General features: G+C 47.1%; 2 protein-coding genes across 2 annotated transcripts; one reads left to right on the top strand and one right to left on the bottom strand.

Annotated features, from left to right (window-relative positions):
• The first annotated feature begins 229 nt into the window (after positions 1-229).
• LOC149357282 (uncharacterized) lies at positions 230-2,291 on the top strand. Its single transcript, XM_089576558.1, has 3 exons — positions 230-435; positions 1,178-1,313; positions 1,839-2,291. The coding sequence occupies exons 1-3, from the start codon at positions 230-232 to the stop codon at positions 2,289-2,291; spliced, it is 795 nt and encodes a 264-aa protein (XP_089432684.1).
• A 1,762-nt stretch (positions 2,292-4,053) lies between these two features.
• On the bottom strand, positions 4,054-4,725 carry LOC149357281 (uncharacterized). Its single transcript, XM_089576557.1, has one exon. It carries the CDS (start codon positions 4,723-4,725, stop codon positions 4,054-4,056), a length of 672 nt encoding a protein of 223 aa, XP_089432683.1.
• Between the last annotated feature and the right edge of the window lie 14,239 nt (positions 4,726-18,964).

The raw sequence follows: 18,964 nt of genomic DNA, 5'->3' as shown, positions 1-18,964 counted from the left end.
AAGCGTGCGAGAAGCAAACACAACGAAAAGCTCTGCCATTTTGATGTAGTCCTCAGATCACTTTTTACGCGATAGTTTTTCATACAATTTTCCTGGCTTTTTTTTGTATATTTTCCGCCGATTCCACCCCACGCGTTATTTTTTATTCTGCCTGCGGTGGTGCGAGGCCTTTTACGTCCCCCTTAATTTTTCTGTCTCAGCTTTTTTGTTTTATTTTATTTTTTCTTAAATGACGTCGGCGCCACGGCAGTTGTGGGGAGACCGGGAAACGCTTATGTTGATAGACTTATGGGAAGATCGCCTCGCCGACTTGCGTCGTCAGAAGAGGAACGGCGGCGTGTACGAAGAAATTGCTCAACGTTTACGAGAAGCCGGCTACTATAGGACGCGCGCCCAAGTTCACAACAAGATCGAAAACTTGGGGCAAACGTACCGGTAAGTGGCTTTTCTGTGCGCGCGGATTGCAAGCATGCGGTCTGTCGCGGTAAAAAGTTCGCAGCCTTGTCAGCGTTGTTTTTGAGACGCCCTTTGTAACGCAACATTGTTTTTCACTGCGCTGCATACTGGCATCTTTCTCAGCAGCGCAGTTTGTAAACATTGCTGACTCAAGTGACTACAGTCAGTCCAGATTTACGTAGGGCAGCACGAAATGACACATCGATCGTCAGCACTTGCCTTTATTACGCGACAGCGTATACAGCGGTGTTGGTACAGCTCGTCACAGCACTTTCCTTTATTGCGTGACGGCGTATACAGCGGTATTCATATAGCGCGTTCGGTCGAAAAGCCGTCGGCGTCGTAGTAGTTCCGAGCACCGCGCGTCGGAAAAAATCGTATCATGCCACCCGTTTAGCCCAGAACGTTCCGGATGGTGTCATACGATCCAACGTTTCGTGCACCATAAACGTACTAGTTAAGTTGGAGCCTAGTTCGCGGCAGGGATTCGAACCGGTGACCTATAATCGGGCGCTGCGTATCATGCGCGGTTCGGATGTCCAGCAAGACAAGTGAGAACGTTGCTGCATCATTTTCTTTCCTAAAAAGCGCCGCGCCGAACGAGCGATGGCGTTCAGCGGACTCCCTGGCAGCGCTGCAAGGCGCTCTGGCCTACCAGGCGAAGCTGAAGTGTCCTCCAATTTTTTTTCTTGTCTCAGTCGCCCTTGCAAAAAACTTTCAGATTGTGGCTGAGGAAGAGAACGACCGGTTCTGGAGCGGTCACATGGGAATTCTTCTGGCGTATACACCAGTTCCTTGGCACGCTGCCGGCCAATGATCCCTCCACGGCACAGGAAAGCGACATAACAGTTGAAGAGGTATGTTGTAGTATTTATAGCAGCTATTAGTGCTGCACAGCATGCTTGGTAGTGCAAGAGCTAATCACATTAGCTCATCATTTTCTTTAATAGTGCTTTGCAAATGCTTATTTTGAAGTCAATGATGGGAATTCTCAAATGGAAATTGCAGTCAGCATCTATAAAGATTGACAGCTGCAGAAACTGCGGCACCTTAAGTGATTTTAGCCAGCATGTCTTCACAGAAAGGCTTTTATTTACAGCTTTCTGCAGGAGATTAATTGCTGCAAGATACCGCCAGTATAATAATGGCAGTGAACCCAGCATAACAGGGTTTGCCTCAAAATCACTGTGAGAACTAACACTAAGCAGTGCTTATTTCAGCCTAGTCATGTCAGTAAGGTGAGCTGTGTGTGCTGCTTAAGAATGTAATGGATGTGTGGCCACCCAGTACCAAATGGAAACGTGAACTGTGGAGTTTTGCAAAAGTCATCTTTAGCTGCCTATTCTGTTCTTGCCCTGCCTAACAGTATGACGGCCACGCAGATCATTCATCAGATGGAACAAGGTGAAACCGCTGAAGCCGTCACCACCACAATGGCAGTGCACGACAGGCTGCCCTTCGATGACCATGACACAGGGTCACCGCAGCCGATGACACCACCAGCAGTCGGGTCACCAGCAGCCGTATCATCAGCTGCCGGGTCACCAGGAGCCCTATCACCTGCCACACCAGCCACAGCATTGGCTGCCACACCAGCCACATCGTCGGGTGTCGCAGCCGAGGCTGTGACACCAGCCACAGGCCAGCCTCCCTCCAGAAAGAGGAAAAGGGGGGCAGTTGCTCTGGCTGAAATTTATGGAGGGCTCCTGCAAGAGCAGAAACTCTTGCGGGAGACCTTACAAGCAGCTCGGGCGAAGGAATTCGAGCAGAGAGAGAGGCAGATTGCTCTGCAAGAGAAGCTAGTGAACGCCCTAGAAAAATTCTGCAGCAAGTAAAGCAATAAAAGCTAGTTTATTCTAATTTCTATGTGTTCATTACAATACCATGGCCTGAATGCGTGCCGTAAGAGGTCAGCAGTGCAAACATGACCAGCTCAACCCTGTGGTGTAATGCTGGATCGTGTATAGACATGCTGTGCATTAAGCATTAGCTATGCAGAGCATGCTTGCATGCATACCACTCGTCTGTCATTTCGGTCCAGGATTGCTGGCGCACCTACTTTGGCATGTTGCTTCCTACAAGTTGCAATTTTTTTGCAATTCAGTTCCTACCTGTCCCTACTGAGCTGACACAAACAGCTTCCGAATTTTTATTGTACACAAAATAGTGACGCCACTGAAATGACATTAATACAGTGCAAGCTGTTTCTTTTTTCTATGCATTTGTCATTTCACCAGGGTCTCAAACATTACAGTGAAAACCTTTTGGCACTGACATTTTCAATGCTGTCTACTGCTGGAGGCATGGAAAAAATACTGCCAAATGGAAAACCATGTTTCATACCCTATGATTTGAATTTCAAATGTTCTGCAGTGTTTCTTAGTTCCACACGGAGGCATGTGTGTGTTTGTGCAATGAGCTCTTGATTGCTACAAAAAATGAGGTTGATAAAGTTAAATACTGTGAACCTTAAGATCAAGTACGCAGATAGCTGTCTGCGTCTAGATTATGTTGTAAATAATGACACTGATTTGAGAAGGGAACAAACGGTTCCGGAGACGTCATCTCCATGGTTCTGCCAAGGCAGACTCTTGGTGGCCCTGAAAAGGACCGTTCTTGTTGAGGCGACCGTCAAGCACATCACATTCCTGGTACCCTGCAGGGTGTAAGCAGCCGCACCGGCTATGGAACTCATCCATGCTTGAAGAAGTGCACAAGCGCCGTCCTCACTTCACAGCCAGTGCCTTCTTGAACATCTGTACAGTGTTATGGCTGCTGGAGACCATCGTTGTTGCTTTCCAGCTCTGTCAGCCACTGCTGCAGGACCGCATCTCCAAACTCCTCGCACACATTGTTCAAAATGCAGCACGCACGAATAGCCAGGCGGGAATTTTCTATCGAACATTCCATGCGCTTCAAAATGAAGCGGAACCGGGCCTTCAGCCTGCCAAAAGCATTTTCGACCACTCTCCTGGCTTTGGACAGGCGGTAGTTGAAAAGCCTGTCATCACTGGTCAGGTTTCCGCGGTGGCTGAATGGCTTCATTAAGTTGGTAGAAAGCGGGAATGCCTGGTCGCACAAAATGACCGGAGGCACTGCTCTGCCACCCATGATGGCACGTGGCTGACGAAACAGTGGTCCATTCACGGCTTGTTCCAGCTTGGAGCCACTGTAAACGTGTGAATCATCAAGGGCAAGCAGGATGATGCTGTACCTGCAAATAAAATATGCGGTTAACATGACTGACACATTACACATGATGATAGTGATTTGAGCATAACATTACAATGCATACAATATGCCCCTACTTGCTCTCGGGAGACACATCTGCATGTTTTGAGGGGACAACATTACAATGCATACCATATGCCTGTGCTTGCTCTCGGGAGAATCATCTGCATGCTATGAGGGGACAACACACTGCCTGACACTAACGGTGAAAATGCGTGTTTCGCTCGCAAAGTCAAATTGACACTCACGCCGGTAGGCACTTGCAATTGCGCCTGTTTCATTTGTTATTTGGTCCCTTTGTGTTTTTTAGTTTCGCATAAGACTCCGATATAGTCAACCAACTCGTCCCTATGTTAGCATTGTTGCTTACCATCCTTTGTAGTTCCTGTAGTCCGCGGCGTTTTCCTTGGGAGGTGACACGGGAAAGTGGCACCCGTCCAACGCTCCGACCGCTTGCGGAAACTGGCACGCTGCGTTGAACTCCTTGATGTGTTCAGGCATGGTGTCCAGCGTCGGCATCTTCACCCAGTCACCTTCCATTAGGTGGACAACGGCCTCGCAAAGCTCGCGGTACGCCTGGTTCACTGTCGAGCGTCCGACGGCGAACAACTCTGCGATGCTGCGTTCTTCGCTTGAAGAGCACAACCGGTACAGCCCGATGGCGACTCGCTTGTCGACAGGGATAGCTTCGCTCATGTTGGTGTCTTGCCGCTCGAGCAGCGGTCGCACAGTGTCGACAATGTAGCGGAAGGTAGCAGGCGTCACACGAAACGCGCACTTAAAGTACCTTTCGCCAAGCTGCGGCAGCGTCTCCTCAAACCACTTCGTGTTCCGGTCAAAACACCACCTTTCGCGGTTCACGGTCCTGCCACATGCGAATATGGACGCGTTCAGTGCACTGACGTAAACAAGCTCTTCTTCGATCCGATCTGCCTCGGCTTTCGACGCCTCGATGTCAGCGTCAAGCTGAGCGATGGCAGCCAGAAGCACCATGACCTCCGTCTGTGCATCCCGAGTGTGTCGCGCTTCGTCACCCATGGCGGTGAAAAGGCACCAACACGCAGGATTCGAGAGATTGGAACCTCCGTAAGCGAGAGCACGAAAAAGCACGACCTATGCACGAAGCAGTAGGAAGCAAAGAGACCACGGAAACGCCACCGGTGTCAGTGTTTCCAGAGCATTACAAAACTTCGACAGCAAATTGTACAAAAATGTCTTACAAGAAAACGTAATAAGCCTTTAATAATAGCTACAAGCTTTCTATGACTCCAAAAAAAGTTCATTGTTACATTATAATTTCGGTTTATAAAAACATTTTTCTTATTTGCGCAAAATCAAAAGTAGCGACTGTGGCGCCACACATCCTTGGCGTAAGACGCGAGAACCATTTCAATGGCCATTGAGATTTGCCGTGTAGCAGCGCCACAACTCCCTCGAGTTCGATGGCGATCGAAAATCTCGAAGGCCCTCGAGTCGAGGGCCTTCGAAATGCCCGTGTGACAGGGGTATTATTCGTGTAGCCTCGGAGGGTAATACCTCCATCGTCCAGATAGCACCACCGACCTGCCGCCTCCCCACCGCACCCCCTTAGCTTCCCTCCCACCCATCGCCCCTCTCGGTCCACCTTCCCACCCCACCCATCTTCAACCTCGAGAGGCGCCATGCAACTACTCTACCCTCCAGAAGCGGCGCCCACCACGAGCCCCTCTATACTTCCACCCTACACAAAGCCTCCTCCCACTATACATGCCCACGCGGCAGCGAAACGAAAAAGCGAAGGTGAATCGAATTCCAAGACGGAGTTCCTCCAGCACGACCCACCAGCAACCTACCCAACCCCTTACCTGAGGGGCTTTCACCCACCCACCGCTACCCACCGCCCCTCTGGACCAACCTCTCCACCCCACTTCCATCCTCCAAAACAGAGTTGCACGTAACCGTTATAAGGAAATGAAAACTTCCAACCAATTACGTTTTCTTGTAATTTTGTAATTAACGTATTACTTTTTTCGAGCGGTAATGTTTCGGGTAATTCAATTACTTTTTTCTGTAGCTGATTATTGGTAATCAGTTACTTGTTTCAAAAACAAGCTGTACACAACGGTACAACTTTGAGAACGTCAATCTGAGGGCAAACATCACAACCGGCTGTGGAGAATCATCGCGCGCGATAGTGTCCGGACTACAACCGGGTCACTACCATTTTCTACGGCAGTTCTCGGCCCGATAAATATCACTTCACCGCTCTGCTCTTCGATCCTCTTCACCGCTCTTAGACGGCGCCTCAACTTGCCTCCCACTACACCCAACGCGAAGGCTTACACACAAAGCACGGAGCAACAACGAAGCGTGGCGCTTCACAGAGGAACTAAAGACACTACCATCGAAGCAATGCACAACTACGAGCTGGTGCGCAACGTGTTCATACGCTGTAATACCGCCACCCTTCCCTCCAGCGCATGCACTGAGAGAGCCTTTAGTGTAGGTATTGATCGCTGCACGATGAAATGTGTGAAAATTAGCGACGACTACTTCAAAATAGAACTCGACTTAAAAATTAACAATGTAAGCAAGCTGCAGTATATATTTCATGGCAGTCTGAGTAAATTTGTGTTATGTCAATAACAGTTGGAAGGAAAATAACGCAATGGTACCGCATTTAATCGATTCTAACGCGCCGTAGATTGTAACGCTCACTCGTTTTTCACGGACAGAGATAATAAGTGCATTGTCTTTGTAACGTGCTCCAGATTAATGCTTCTCGTACAAAGAACGAACGGCGCGTGATGAGCTCGCTATTTCGGCGCACTAAGAATACCGTGATTGGAAGCGAGAAAAACGCGCAGAGGCGCCAATCAGTGCCCTAAACACGCGTGTTTGGGGAGGAGATTGTGGCTTTCTCTTCTGCTGCCCTGTGCGGGGATCGCTGCTCAGAGCCAGGGGAGGGGGGGAGGGTGTTGTGAGTCCGAGGGTTGGGGAGGGTGGTCCGAGAACGGAGGCGCAGCACGTGCACACCAGGCAAGGCGCACGGGAGCTAGGCAGGGAGATCTTGTGTGGAGAGGGCGAGAAGTCCAACAGAATGACCAACAGAATGACCAACAGTCCAACAGAATGACCAACAGAAGTAACGAAGTGCCGAGGGGGCTGGAGAACTCGATGACAGGCAGCGACCATCCGACGTGCATGGGAGGGTCCGTCCCTCGCATTCCTTCGCTCAATATCTCCAGAACATGTCGGCGTTCTTCGGCCAGCTCAACTGCCTCAGAGGTAGCTGCTCTCCGTCTTGCTGCGGATCCGATTGGACAGCTCCGCCCTCAGTGTTCTGTCTCCATACTGTTTGACTCCAAGGCAGCTCTCATGAGCCTACAATGGTCAGACCATAGCTCACCAGCCACAGCTCTCCTTGAAGCCCGCCTCGTGGCTTTAGTGGATACCGGGCTGGACACTGCCCTCCAGTGGCTTCCTTCCCACTCCGGAATTCTGGGCAATGAAGTGGTCGATGCTCTGCCTAAGTCGGCTCATTCATCCTCCCCTGAAGTGTCATCAACAGTCAGAGTTCTTTACTACCCTAAACGACATTTTTGTAACAATGTACTCTCTTTACATCTTGACTCCAGAGTCTCTGCAGTTCTTCCCTTCAAGTGTCTCCCTGCCAACCTTATCAGGCGGGAACGCTCTCTTTTACTTCGCCTAGTTTGGCTGCACCTGGACAAGGTATCGAAAATTCAGTCGCGGCTTAGTGCCAGAACCTCACTGTTCACAGTGCGGTGAATCAGAGGTCTCCTCCTCTTTGCCTGCCCTGCATGTGACGAACAACGAAAAATATTAATACATAGCTATCGACAACCGTGGTTTGCCTGCAGAAAACGGGAATCACCTTCTCTTCCACAAGCGGCACATCCTTCGAGCCTGCCAACAACTCCTCACTTTCCTTGACGATACAGGTCTCTCCCCAGTCTTATCACCTTTTCATCACTTTCGATCGCATTTTTTTAAACACACATATACCGCTCTTCATAGTCCCACTGACAATTCACTGTTTTCCTACTGCATTCCGAGTAGTACCTATCCTCATTCTGTCACTTTGCAGTATGACAGCGCTTCGTGACTCCTCCGAGTCATAGCAAAATGACAGTGTGTCTCTGTGTTGTATATATACATTCACCACTGTGCAATGTGCAGTGTATGTCGTACATACGCTCTCTTCATCACACTCTAGTGTGACAGCAATTTGTGAATCACTTCAGTGCAGTTTCACAGTGTGCGTGCTTGCTGTAGACCCTTCCTTTCAACACAGCGCACTCTGACAATTCGTAGTGACAATTCCTTTTTTGCCACAGTGCAATGACTTTGTATGTGCCTGTAGTACATCATTTTGTCTTCTCTGTGCATTGGGACTGTGCGCGGTGCCTTTTTTTACTGCGTCACAGTACAGTGACTGTGTTTGTGCATGTTGTGCGTTCATTTCTTCCCGCACTATGCAGTATGTCACGGCATAGTGCACAGTGACTTCCTTTTGCGCCAGAGCAATAATGACATTTTTCGTAGTGCCTCAGTCCATTGACATTGTATGTGCGTGTCGTACATGCGTCCCTTTCATTTCTGTCCCTTTCGACACTCAATAGTGACACTGTTTATCGTCTGACACCGCAATGACTATGTTTGTGCCTGCTTTTTACAATCAATACTGACATTCTCAACAGCGTCACAGCGCAATAACTGCATTTGTGCGAGTTGAGTCACAAACGCATGCTCTTGAAGAGTGTGCTGTGGATAGGACATTCCGTCGTTTGGCTTCGCGCGCTTTTTCCATCCCTGTGTCGCGCGAAGGGAAACCACGCGGGGCGTTCGAGCGACTCTTGATGCGCTCCATCGGCCTGATCCTTTGGCAGAATAGGAACGTATCCGTACACTCGCGGCAACCCCGTCGGTTCATGTTCCCGATGCTAGCGCGTCTCTCGGCAATTTTATGGGGCTACCTAGATAGCCAACTCTTTACCCTTGGCGAGCAAAGCTTCCTCCGCAGGCGGTCGACCCGCCATATCCAACTCGCAAAGGGTACCGTACACTAGTGACAGCATACTAATCGATGCATTTGCCACACTTCAGGCGACTTTTCTCTCACGTGCCCACCCACAGTGTGTGTTGGAAATTTAGGCCTGTACTGCTTATTTTGTTTTGCTTGCGAATTGGCAGGCCCACGTCTCTCCTTATACATGTGAGCCCAAAGGACCACTGACTGCACAGTATTAAACATGCTGTGTGGCCGGACCTCCCGCGGGAGTTTATTTCATTTCGTTTCCCTTCATTTCAGTTTGTATCAATGACGTTCGTACAAAGTGATCGCATATATTTGTACATTGTAATTTCTAGACTTTTTCCTCTTGTGCCACACTGCCTCAGCACGGCCCGTGTCCTCTGTTCCCTCGACTCATATATGAGCCTTTGTAAGCTGCGTATTTCGTTTATTCAATAAATTTTCTTCGAAGCCTCGTGTGCAGTACTGTTCCATGCTTTTTATCTGATAGATGTGTAAGGCTAGAGTGTATGTATGTATACATATACACACGTGTTTGTGTGTTTGTGCGTATGTGGGGAGCACTTACGTCACAGGGGAATACGGCTTCACGTTAACGAGAAATAGCAGCAATAAATATGAATATACCGCCGAAAATTGCATTGGTAGTAGGTCCATCTGGCGCAATACGCATGTATTCCCAGGATTTTTTGCTTCTTTACCCCAGCCAAGATTCAGAATGACGTGTTGATTGACTCCCGTAATTTCAACATGAATTCAACATGAACGCAATGCAGAAATTTCATTGAGAATGTTCAACTCTAGCACAGTGGCCACTTTTCCAATGAGTTTCAACTCGGTCTCAATAATTCACCAACACTAGCCCATCCTGGTCACAACAAAAATTCACCATGGCGTGTTGAGTCTGCTCATGAGAACTTCAACACTGTCTCAAGAAGCATTTTTGTAAGGGCACATTCTTCTCGTGCTGTGCGTTTTCTTGGCGTGAACTTTCCTTCGCCATGGATTGGGCGCGGCGGGCCCATTCCATCGCCACCGAGGTCAACAGATTTGCCCCATAAGACTTTTTTTTTTGGGGGGGGGGGGGGGGTATGTAAAAGGTGAAGTGTATAAAACGGCTCCAACAAGCACCCAGGATCTCACGGCCAGAATCACCGCACCGCTGGCCAACGTACTTTTGTGCGTTTGTGTGCGTTCAGTGAAAGATCGCGCGCCGTTATGCATTGGCATGCAAGGCCGCCGTTTTGAGCATTTGCTCTGAGCCCCTCAGCGTTCCTGCACAAATAAATGTTTCATGACTGCGACCACAGTCTATGTTTGGCTGTGTTTTGCGAAATCGATAACTCATTTCGAGCGCAGAAGCCGTAAAAGGCTTTTTAAAAGCGACCTCGGAGGTTCCACAAGGCGAAACCATTTCGCGATGGGCAATGCATTCGCGGGATCGCAGGTCGCGGCCGCACTCGGCGCTCGCGATGACAAGTCACATTTGTGCGCGCGAAGAGGCCCCAGCAGATGATGAACACGACGTCGCTATAGCCGCTGTTCGGGCCTAAGATAAAGCGCGGCCTGCGTGTGACGTGTTCACCTGCGAGTGACGTCAACACGGGGCGTGACTTCTCGGTGCTCAGCTGCCGCACGGAGCCCGTTGCGCGCTTCTGGAGGGCACGGAGATCCTGAGCATTGTAGTTCTAGGCGCAATTACATTTTCTTACGTCTAACGAAGGATATCGGGTTGACTGACGATCCTCTACAATTTCCTAATTACAAACAGACATTGAACCGCTAAAACTAAAAAGTTAAATAACAAAAATTAGGTAATTGTTTTCTTCAATAGCACACGGAACCCATTTTATAGCGCCGTCTACGACCACTGATCACTTCGCGCAATAAAAATAATTTGACATCCGAACGCCTATTTTTTAAAGTTATTTAAAATCTTCCCTGTAACACCCTGTGTGTACACACACACACACACACACACACACACACACACGCACACGCACACGCACACGCACGCACGCACGCACACACACACACACACACACACACACACACACACACACACACACACGCACGCACGCACACCTCCTTCGCGGTGGCTCAGAGGTTACGGCGCTCGGGTGCTGACGGCGTCCGTCATAGCCGAGTCGCTTTGGGACGCTAAACCCCCATAAACCATAAACACACACACACACATACACGCACGCACGCACATACACACGCACACACACACACACGCACACACACGCGTGTGTGTTTGTGCGTATGTGTGGAGCCCTACGTGACTGGGGATGTCAGCGTCACGTTAAGGAGAAACTGCAGCAATAAATGTGAACATACGTCCGAAAATTGCACCGGCAGTCGGTTTATCTGGCTCAGATAAACCGACCGATAAACCGATAGACCGCGGAAACAGAAATGAAATATCAAACTATCGGCCGATCTCTATATTGCCAGTGTTATCCAAAGTGTTTGAGGGAGTAATAAACATTAGGCTTGAAAGATTTTTTCATAAATACAATATTATCACTAGCTCGCAGTATGGATTCAGGAAGAAAAAGTCTACAGAACAAGCATTCTTAAACATTAAAGAGAAAATAATTGATAATGTTAAATGTCGGAAATACACACTTGGTTTATTTCTTGACTTTCGAAAGGCCTTCGACTGCGTTCGACATGACATTTTATTACACAAACTGGCGGATTATGGAGTGCGTGGTATACCTCTGGACTTATTAAGAAGTTATTTATATAACAGGCTACAGTATGTGCAAGTTCATCATTGCTCTTCCACTAGTATGATTATAAAACAAGGTGTTCCCCAAGGATCAATTCTGGGACCATTATTATTCATATTATATATTAATGACATAAATAATATTCCTGAATCACCCGATCTAGTAATGTAGGCTGATGAAACAAATGCCTTTTTCACAAAATGTTCCTTGCCTAGATTAGCAATAAGGGCCAATGATTATTTAAATAGGTTAGAGAATTGGTTGATGGCAAATAAACTTAGCTTGAATCTCACGAAAACCACATACATAATATTTAGGCCGATCAACTGTACTGTACAATGTGCTGTAGTTATAAAATACAAAAACAATATCATCGCACAAGTGTCCAACCACAAATTTCTAGGTGTTTGGTTCAATGAAAACCTTTCATGGAATGTGCATGTTTCAAACTTAGTGAAAGATCTCAGTAAAACTGTAGGATGTCTTTACAAAATTACTAACTTAATACCAACTTGGCTCAAGATTTCATTGTATTATGCTCTTTTTTATTCCAAAATATCATACTGTATTCTTGTTTGGGGAACCACTGGATCCGGTAACTTTAATAGGTTTCTTGTTCTCCAGAAAAAAGCTCTAAGAGCCATTGAAGGCTATTATGGGAGACCGCGAGATTTACCTACAGAACCCTTATACAAAAAACATGCTATTCTACCAGTACAACAAATTTATTATTTTCGTTTACTGCAGTATATTCACCATAACAGATTTTATGCCACTCTACCTGACAGGCCTGCCATAATGTACCATCTGAGAACACGAAAAAAACTTGTGCCCATCACTCGCACTAACTACGGAAAACAGAAATTAACTTTCCAGGTACCAACTGTCATTAACCAAACTTCACTAGAACGGGAATTCTCGTCATCAACTAAGGTATTTTAAAAATGTATAAAAAAAATGTTTGGAAGAGAATCCTGTTTAGTTTTGTGGCCTATACTCGCTATAATATATGTTTTTGACTAGTCTTTGTTTCCATGAAAACATCCTGCGGCATAAAATTTGTCAATTCATGCTTATTTGTGTCATATTGTTATATTATTTGTTGTCATTGATGTATTTAATTCATGCTTGTTTATTCATATTGTTATTTTATTTGGTGTCATTGATTTACTCTATTCATGCTTGTTTGTGTCATATTGTTGTTATATTATTTAGTTTCTTTGTTTGTCCTGCATAGGCGCTAAAGGAATTCCAACACGAGTTCAACAAGAAAGCAATGCAGAAATTCTGTTGATAAGGCTCAACTCTAGAAAGGTGGCCATTTTTCTGTTGAGTTTCAACTTGGCTTCAATAATTCACCGACACTAGGCCATCCTAGTCCCAACACAATTTCAACACGGCATGTTGAGTCTGCTCATGAGAACTCCTACACTGTCTCCAGAAGCATTTTTGTAAGGGGACCAAGCATAGGCTGTATCGAAGACACATGTATCTGCGATACTATCTTTCGATACATTTTGTGTATCGGAATTAAGCAACGCTTCCCAAAAATAAAAGCATCGGAGTATTGGCACCGAAAATACATTTTTAGAGTATCGTGTATTTTTAAACGATACTCGATGCCCCCCAAAAAAAGCGACAGAGACATCTAGGGCTGCTTTCGTGTGGGAATGCGAAACCATTAATTTCCGTGGGTGCATTGTTTACCCGTAATGTTTGCACATGCTTTACCGTTGTTTTCTACGAATTTCCGTCAAGGCTCAGTAATAGGTCCGCTTTTATTTTAATATATATTAATGGCATAGCAGTAAATATTAATTCGGCTGTTCGCCTTTTTGCACCGATCATGCCTACAAAGTTAACCCTATCATCGCTCGGTCGGAAAAGTACAAGAATTCGCCTTTCACTTTGTCAATAAAAGAATGGAATGAGTTGCCCACCGGTATTGCTACTATAACCCAGTTTTCCTCATTGCAGTCCGAACTGCTAACTTATTTGGAATCCCAGCTCGTTCAGTAACAAGATTTGCTTTTTATATCACTTATTCGCAAACCAGTACGTTCTCTTTCTTTGCTGTTTGTGCATTTTTTGTAACAGTGTTTCAGTTGTTCTGTTGTTTCTCAACTTGCCGTATTAACCTCCTGAAATGGTGTTTCGTCTTTGAAAAATTGTGCTCTGATTTATGCCCTCCCCCCCCCCTCCTTATGTAATGCCCCAGTGGGCCCTTAGGGCATTTGAATAAATGAATGGATAAATTTGTGTTTTGCGGATTGGTTGCGCACCAGACCGCGAGCTTTCGCACCTCTCTCTGCACGGCGATGAAGTTGGCCGAGTTTGCGTGTCGTGGACACAAGACGTGGACGTTTGGTTGCGGTTTTAGAACTGAGTTTATTTCGGGCAATGAGTTCTTTGACACCACACCCAAAAGACACCACCCTTAGCGCTGTACGGCAAACGGCTGCGCCACAATTTTGGTACAAATATCGGGAAAACCGACGCCACATGGAGGTCGGCCAACGGCGAATATATACGGACGAACGACATTAGGAGGATTGTCTGATGTGGCGGTGTTCGGCTTGCTGTGAGCGTCATACGGCCGCTTGATAAAGAGTCACCCTATTTTAGAGCGTTAAGATCTAATTCTCGCATTGCGGGTCTCAGCGTTATGCGTTATGACACGAATACTAGTTCAGTGGTCGCCATCTTAACCGTTTGAGGGTCGAATTAAAGAAAAAAACTTTCAAAGATAGTCAAATTACATTATTGCGGATTTTTAACTCACAGCGTATTTGAAAAAGGCAACTGTATTTTTCTGTTGTACAGTCTCGTGTGCAGTGCTGCTGGTTGGTATGGGGAGCTGGTACAAAAACAAGCATGGAGAAAGGTCTTCGTTTCATTTTCAACTTTTACTCAAGTTACTCACAGGCTCCTTGAGTGGGGCAGTACATAGAAGTTAGAGAACAGCGCACTCTAGATATGATTCTGTTTATACTTTAAAAAGCTCAGACATTAATCATTAAAGCCCTCTAAAATCAACGACTATCCGAATTTATATGCGGACTATTCGAAACTCATTCTACTGCGTTTCTACACACATTCCTTAACACAGGTCCTCGCTACGTTTTCCGAAATGTGAATTTTCTGAAACCTCGAATAAGGACCGGGTATGGAGTACAGTTAATAAACTGGCGAATCCCTAGCGTTTTGAACTGTTACCCTGACATACTTGATCTTCTAGAACAATCAACCTCATTGTCAAACTTCAGAGGAAAGTCAAAGTTGTACTTATTGGAACATGTGTGATTATTGCCCTAAGTTCGCGCAGTGTTCTCTCCCTACATCTTCTTGAATCTGTTCGATTGTTGCATGCAAATGGTTGCATTTTCTGTGTTACTGCTCTTCGTTTATCGAAGTATTATATCCGCGACCTGTTGACCGACTTCTTTTTGTGTGTGTGCTGCTCTGTGTCTCCTGTTCTGTGTTGCACGGCGGGGCCGCATTCCCAGTCAGGGGACTTGTACGCAGTGCTGCCAACCTCCAGCGCCGGTTCTCCCCCAATTTCCAAAAACAATATTTCCTAGATTTCCCTAGATACGAAAAATAGCGTTCAATTGAGAAAAAATATATTTATGCGTAGTTCAGTAGCACGTTTTATCATGCAGCTACACTATTACCAGTCGTTGATAAGCAAATTAGCTCTAAATTTGAAATGAAGGATCTAAAATGAAGAACTTCTAAATGAAGCTACAAGGGTCTACATCGTGTATGTGTTTTTTTTCACTGTACGCAAGATATTAGTAAACATGCATCGGTATGGGGAATTAACTGAATTTTTTAAGGCGGAAGCCTTTAATGCCTCATCGTTGTAAGCAGGAGCTGTCGACAGAAATGTCACGCTTTTCAATTGGTCGAAACGGTCGTGACGTCACAGTGCGCGAATTTCAAACGGGGCCAATTGTACTTTGGCTACTAACCATGCAACCAATTAAAGGGATCGTATAGTGATGCTCCAAGCAAGTTTGACGGAGTTTAGTTAGTTGCATACTTAACCAATTAGTCTAATTAACCTTTCTAGTCAGACCAGATAAATAAAAACCGAGTAGAAAATTGGCCGAGCTTGGGAGCCGAACCCCGGTCTCCGGAAGGCGAGTCGAACACGCTACCACTCCGCCATGCCAGCTCAATGGTTTGGAATGAACAAAGGTGCGTCTAGTGAATACGGTGTCTTCGTTCACTCCCATCTTCCTCCCTTCCCGTTACGGTGAGGTATAGGTGTCCACCGAGATATGAGAGACAGATGCATTTCCTTTCCTCAGAAGCCAATTTACCGACGAGCAAAGCGCATTTGTCCGCGTTTCAGATTGGTGCAAATTGTCGTGACGTCACCGCGCGCGAATTTTGACGGGTGTCCAACGAAATATGTGAGGCAGTTACTGCGTAACTTCCTTTCCTCTAATACAATTTTCGACTAGTGTCTACTGAGATATGTGCGACAGTTACTGCGTAATTTCCTTTCCTGAAATACAATTTTCATTTTCTTCATTACGGCCCCTCTTCTTGCACTCACACTTCTTCCCTTCCTGTACGGTGCGGCTCAAGTGTCCACCGAGATTACAGAGAATTACAGCCCCATCTCCTTTCCTCCAAAAGCGTTGCGCTCAAAGGGCAACGCATCGCGCCGAACGGGTGGTGACATTCCTTGAACTCCGTGGCAGCGCTACAAAACGCTGTCTCGTTCTACTCCTAAAGGCAAAGCTTAAGCGTCATTAATTGGCAGTTAATTAATGCACCAACAAAATGTGCAGTGAACAATCGCGTAGCAGAATGCAGCACTCAGGCTTTCGCCTTTCACACTTTAGCCGCTAAATTTCCTTGTAATTTTTTTTTCCTCACGTTGTGTAGGTTTCGACTTCAGCCGAAGGATACCATGTGCAAAATGACTGGCGGTCGCTTGAGGAATGTAAGGAAACTGCGACATAAAAGCTGCTTCTCCATCTGCTGCAACTGCTCTAGATGGTGGCTGACTTAGCATGATGCAATTTGAGTCAGTTAAAACAATGATTAAACAATGTGTCAATTAAACAATGACTGTTTCAACTGTTGTGCGCCTCAACTCACTTTGTTCGTCGTGGTGTAACTAGGAATTATGGTTTTGGGGCGTCTAACGTCCCAAAGCGACCCAGGCTATGAAGGATGAAATAGTGAAGGGCTCCGGAAATTTCGACCACCTGGTGTTCTTTGACGTGCACTCACATCACGCAGGTATATCAAAATTCGACCTCCGAGGCCCGGGATCGAACCCGCGTCTTGCAGGTCAGCAGCCGAGCACCATAGCCACTGAGCCAACGCGGCGGCAGAACTAGGAATTGTTCCCCTAGTTGGACCAGCAAGGCGCTCCTTTCTCAAACAAAAATGAAGCCCTTGTTCTTTCCTAGTTATTACAATAAACATGCAGATATGCTTGCTAAATAGGAATTTCACGTCGTGCAGCGAGCTCCAAACACAGCGTGAGGAAGGGGCGCGCCTGTTGAGGGAAGGCGGTGGCCCGCCAGATCACAGCAGCGGGTGCCACTGGCCGCGTCAGGGACCATACATGTCCGATTACCTACGTGTAAAGGCTGGTTCGCATGCAAGCGACTGAGAACTGAGCAGTGGAGTGCTGCAAAAAATTTATAACTTGCTGGAAGAATCGCCGCTCTGACTGCTGGAGCCGCCGCGATGGTTCTAAACAGCTTTTGCGCCGCAGCAACAAAGCGTTTTCACTTGCATGTGAAACAGGCTGGAGCGCGCGGCGGTGTTGTGCGAGCCTCCGTCAGTTGTAGAGAAAAAACAACGAAAGGCTTGTACTGTCTTCCCAATTTGAGAGAGAGAAAAAAGAAACTCTCCGAGGAAATTAAATTTCTCTGGATTTTACAAAAAACCGTTTTCCCCCTAAACAACGTCCAAATTCTCTAGATCTAGGGAAAAATCCCTAGTGTTGGCAGCACTGTTTGTACGTCACCTTTAGCCTCGACTCCACGGCAAAATTGTATTTTGCTACAAATTTCTCAATAAGAAATTAAAAAAAATCAGAGTCGGAAGAGTCATCGCTGTCGGTGTCAAGGAAAGCGGTTATGCGTTCGGTGGTATCGCCGCTTTTCCGTGCATCTGAAGAGCTGGGAAGAAACTAAGTAAAGAAGGAAAGCGAGAATACATCGTGAGCGTCGGTGATAAATAGGCTAAGCAAAGCGCCAGTAAAGATAGAAATCAACTTTGGCGGTCCCCGCCAAGAAAAGAATTGATGTGCAGAGGTCAAGCCTCGCGCTCCTCCGTTGCAAACACCCGGCGAGGCCGAAACCTTAAGAAAGACGCAGTCGCCGCCATGAAGACTGCGTCGCCGAGGTGGCACACCTCCGAGTCAGCAGCCATCACACTATGATGGCGCGAAATTTCAAACGGAGTGTTCACTGCGAACACCGGCGGTGCTCGCGTAGCGTGAACGGCACGGTAAACCGCAACCGGACATACGCGCCAAATCCCGCAGGTGAATGGCAGGAGGTAACAGCGCGAGGTTTGGTCCACACATATGCTCCCACTACAAACTATGTCGATCAGGTTTATATACTCCTGCCTGGCTGGTGTCAAAGTAGCGCCAATTTCTTCCGAGATTCGTGCAAAATACTTGGGCCAACTGTTCGTCGCAGATTGTTCCACATGATGCATTAAGATTCAGCGTTCTACGCTGCATAAGCCTACTAATTACACACTTTTAGTTGCTGCGTACGTAGCGACATTGCGTACGCAACGCTCACTACTTTCCGTACGCTGTAAAGGGCACCCCCGTCACGCTTATAGTTGGCCGTACCGCCGCAGAGCAGTCGCGTAGTGCGTTGTGTTTTGTCGCCATCTAGTGACAAACACTGAAAGCGCTGTAGCGCTCGGCTCACTGTGGAAGAATATACGGACGCGGCTATGCGGAGCAAACACCCTTGGGGACATCAGCCCCCTAGCAAGGAGCCCTGGAGACATCAGCCCCCTAGCGCATAAACCCTAGCGCCTTGTGACCTCTAAGTGTTTCAAAAATCCTTAGGTTGCGATGTTTGCGTGCATTTGAGTTGTGTCGGAAAGTACCCAGGCATCCTGCTTCCGTACAATGCGAGTTAACCGCGCGAACTTCGAACGTGCGACCATTATGGCAGCCTGAGGCGTGCACAACAAGCTTTGGTGGCAAAGACGTCATGCGCTATGCAGCGAGCAATGACCTGTCGAGGTCGAACGTGAGTCTGGAGGTGATCTGCGACAGCATGAAGGTACGTCGTTGTTGTACAATGCGTCGAATCTCTGCCAGTTTATGTAATGAATTCTGAATCATCATTTCGCATCCTAGGCCGTCGTCCTGCAACTGCTGCGCGAGGTGGCCCCTGTGGTGTTCGCGTTCAAGATCTTGTCGTGATGGTTTGCCGCGGTGGACGCTGAGGCGTTGACGGCTACGACCCGGACGTAAGTATCGACTTATGCTGCT

This window comes from Amblyomma mixtum, chromosome 3, assembly GCF_055824585.1.
Source record: "Amblyomma mixtum isolate Tamu chromosome 3, ASM5582458v1, whole genome shotgun sequence".
NCBI lineage: Eukaryota > Metazoa > Arthropoda > Arachnida > Ixodida > Ixodidae > Amblyomma > Amblyomma mixtum.
This window is presented reverse-complemented; position numbering and strand designations above follow the sequence as displayed.

Excerpts from the sequence above, each read along its gene's own strand:
- LOC149357282 (XM_089576558.1), top strand. The coding sequence starts at position 230 with ATGACGTCGGCGCCACGGCAGTTGTGGGGAGACCGGGAAACGCTTATG. Across the intron at positions 436-1,177 it reads AACTTGGGGCAAACGTACCG|ATTGTGGCTGAGGAAGAGAA; the intron begins GTAAGTGGCTTT and ends AAAAACTTTCAG. Across the intron at positions 1,314-1,838 it reads GCGACATAACAGTTGAAGAG|ATCATTCATCAGATGGAACA; the intron begins GTATGTTGTAGT and ends ACGGCCACGCAG.
- LOC149357281 (XM_089576557.1), bottom strand. The coding sequence starts at position 4,725 with ATGGGTGACGAAGCGCGACACACTCGGGATGCACAGACGGAGGTCATG.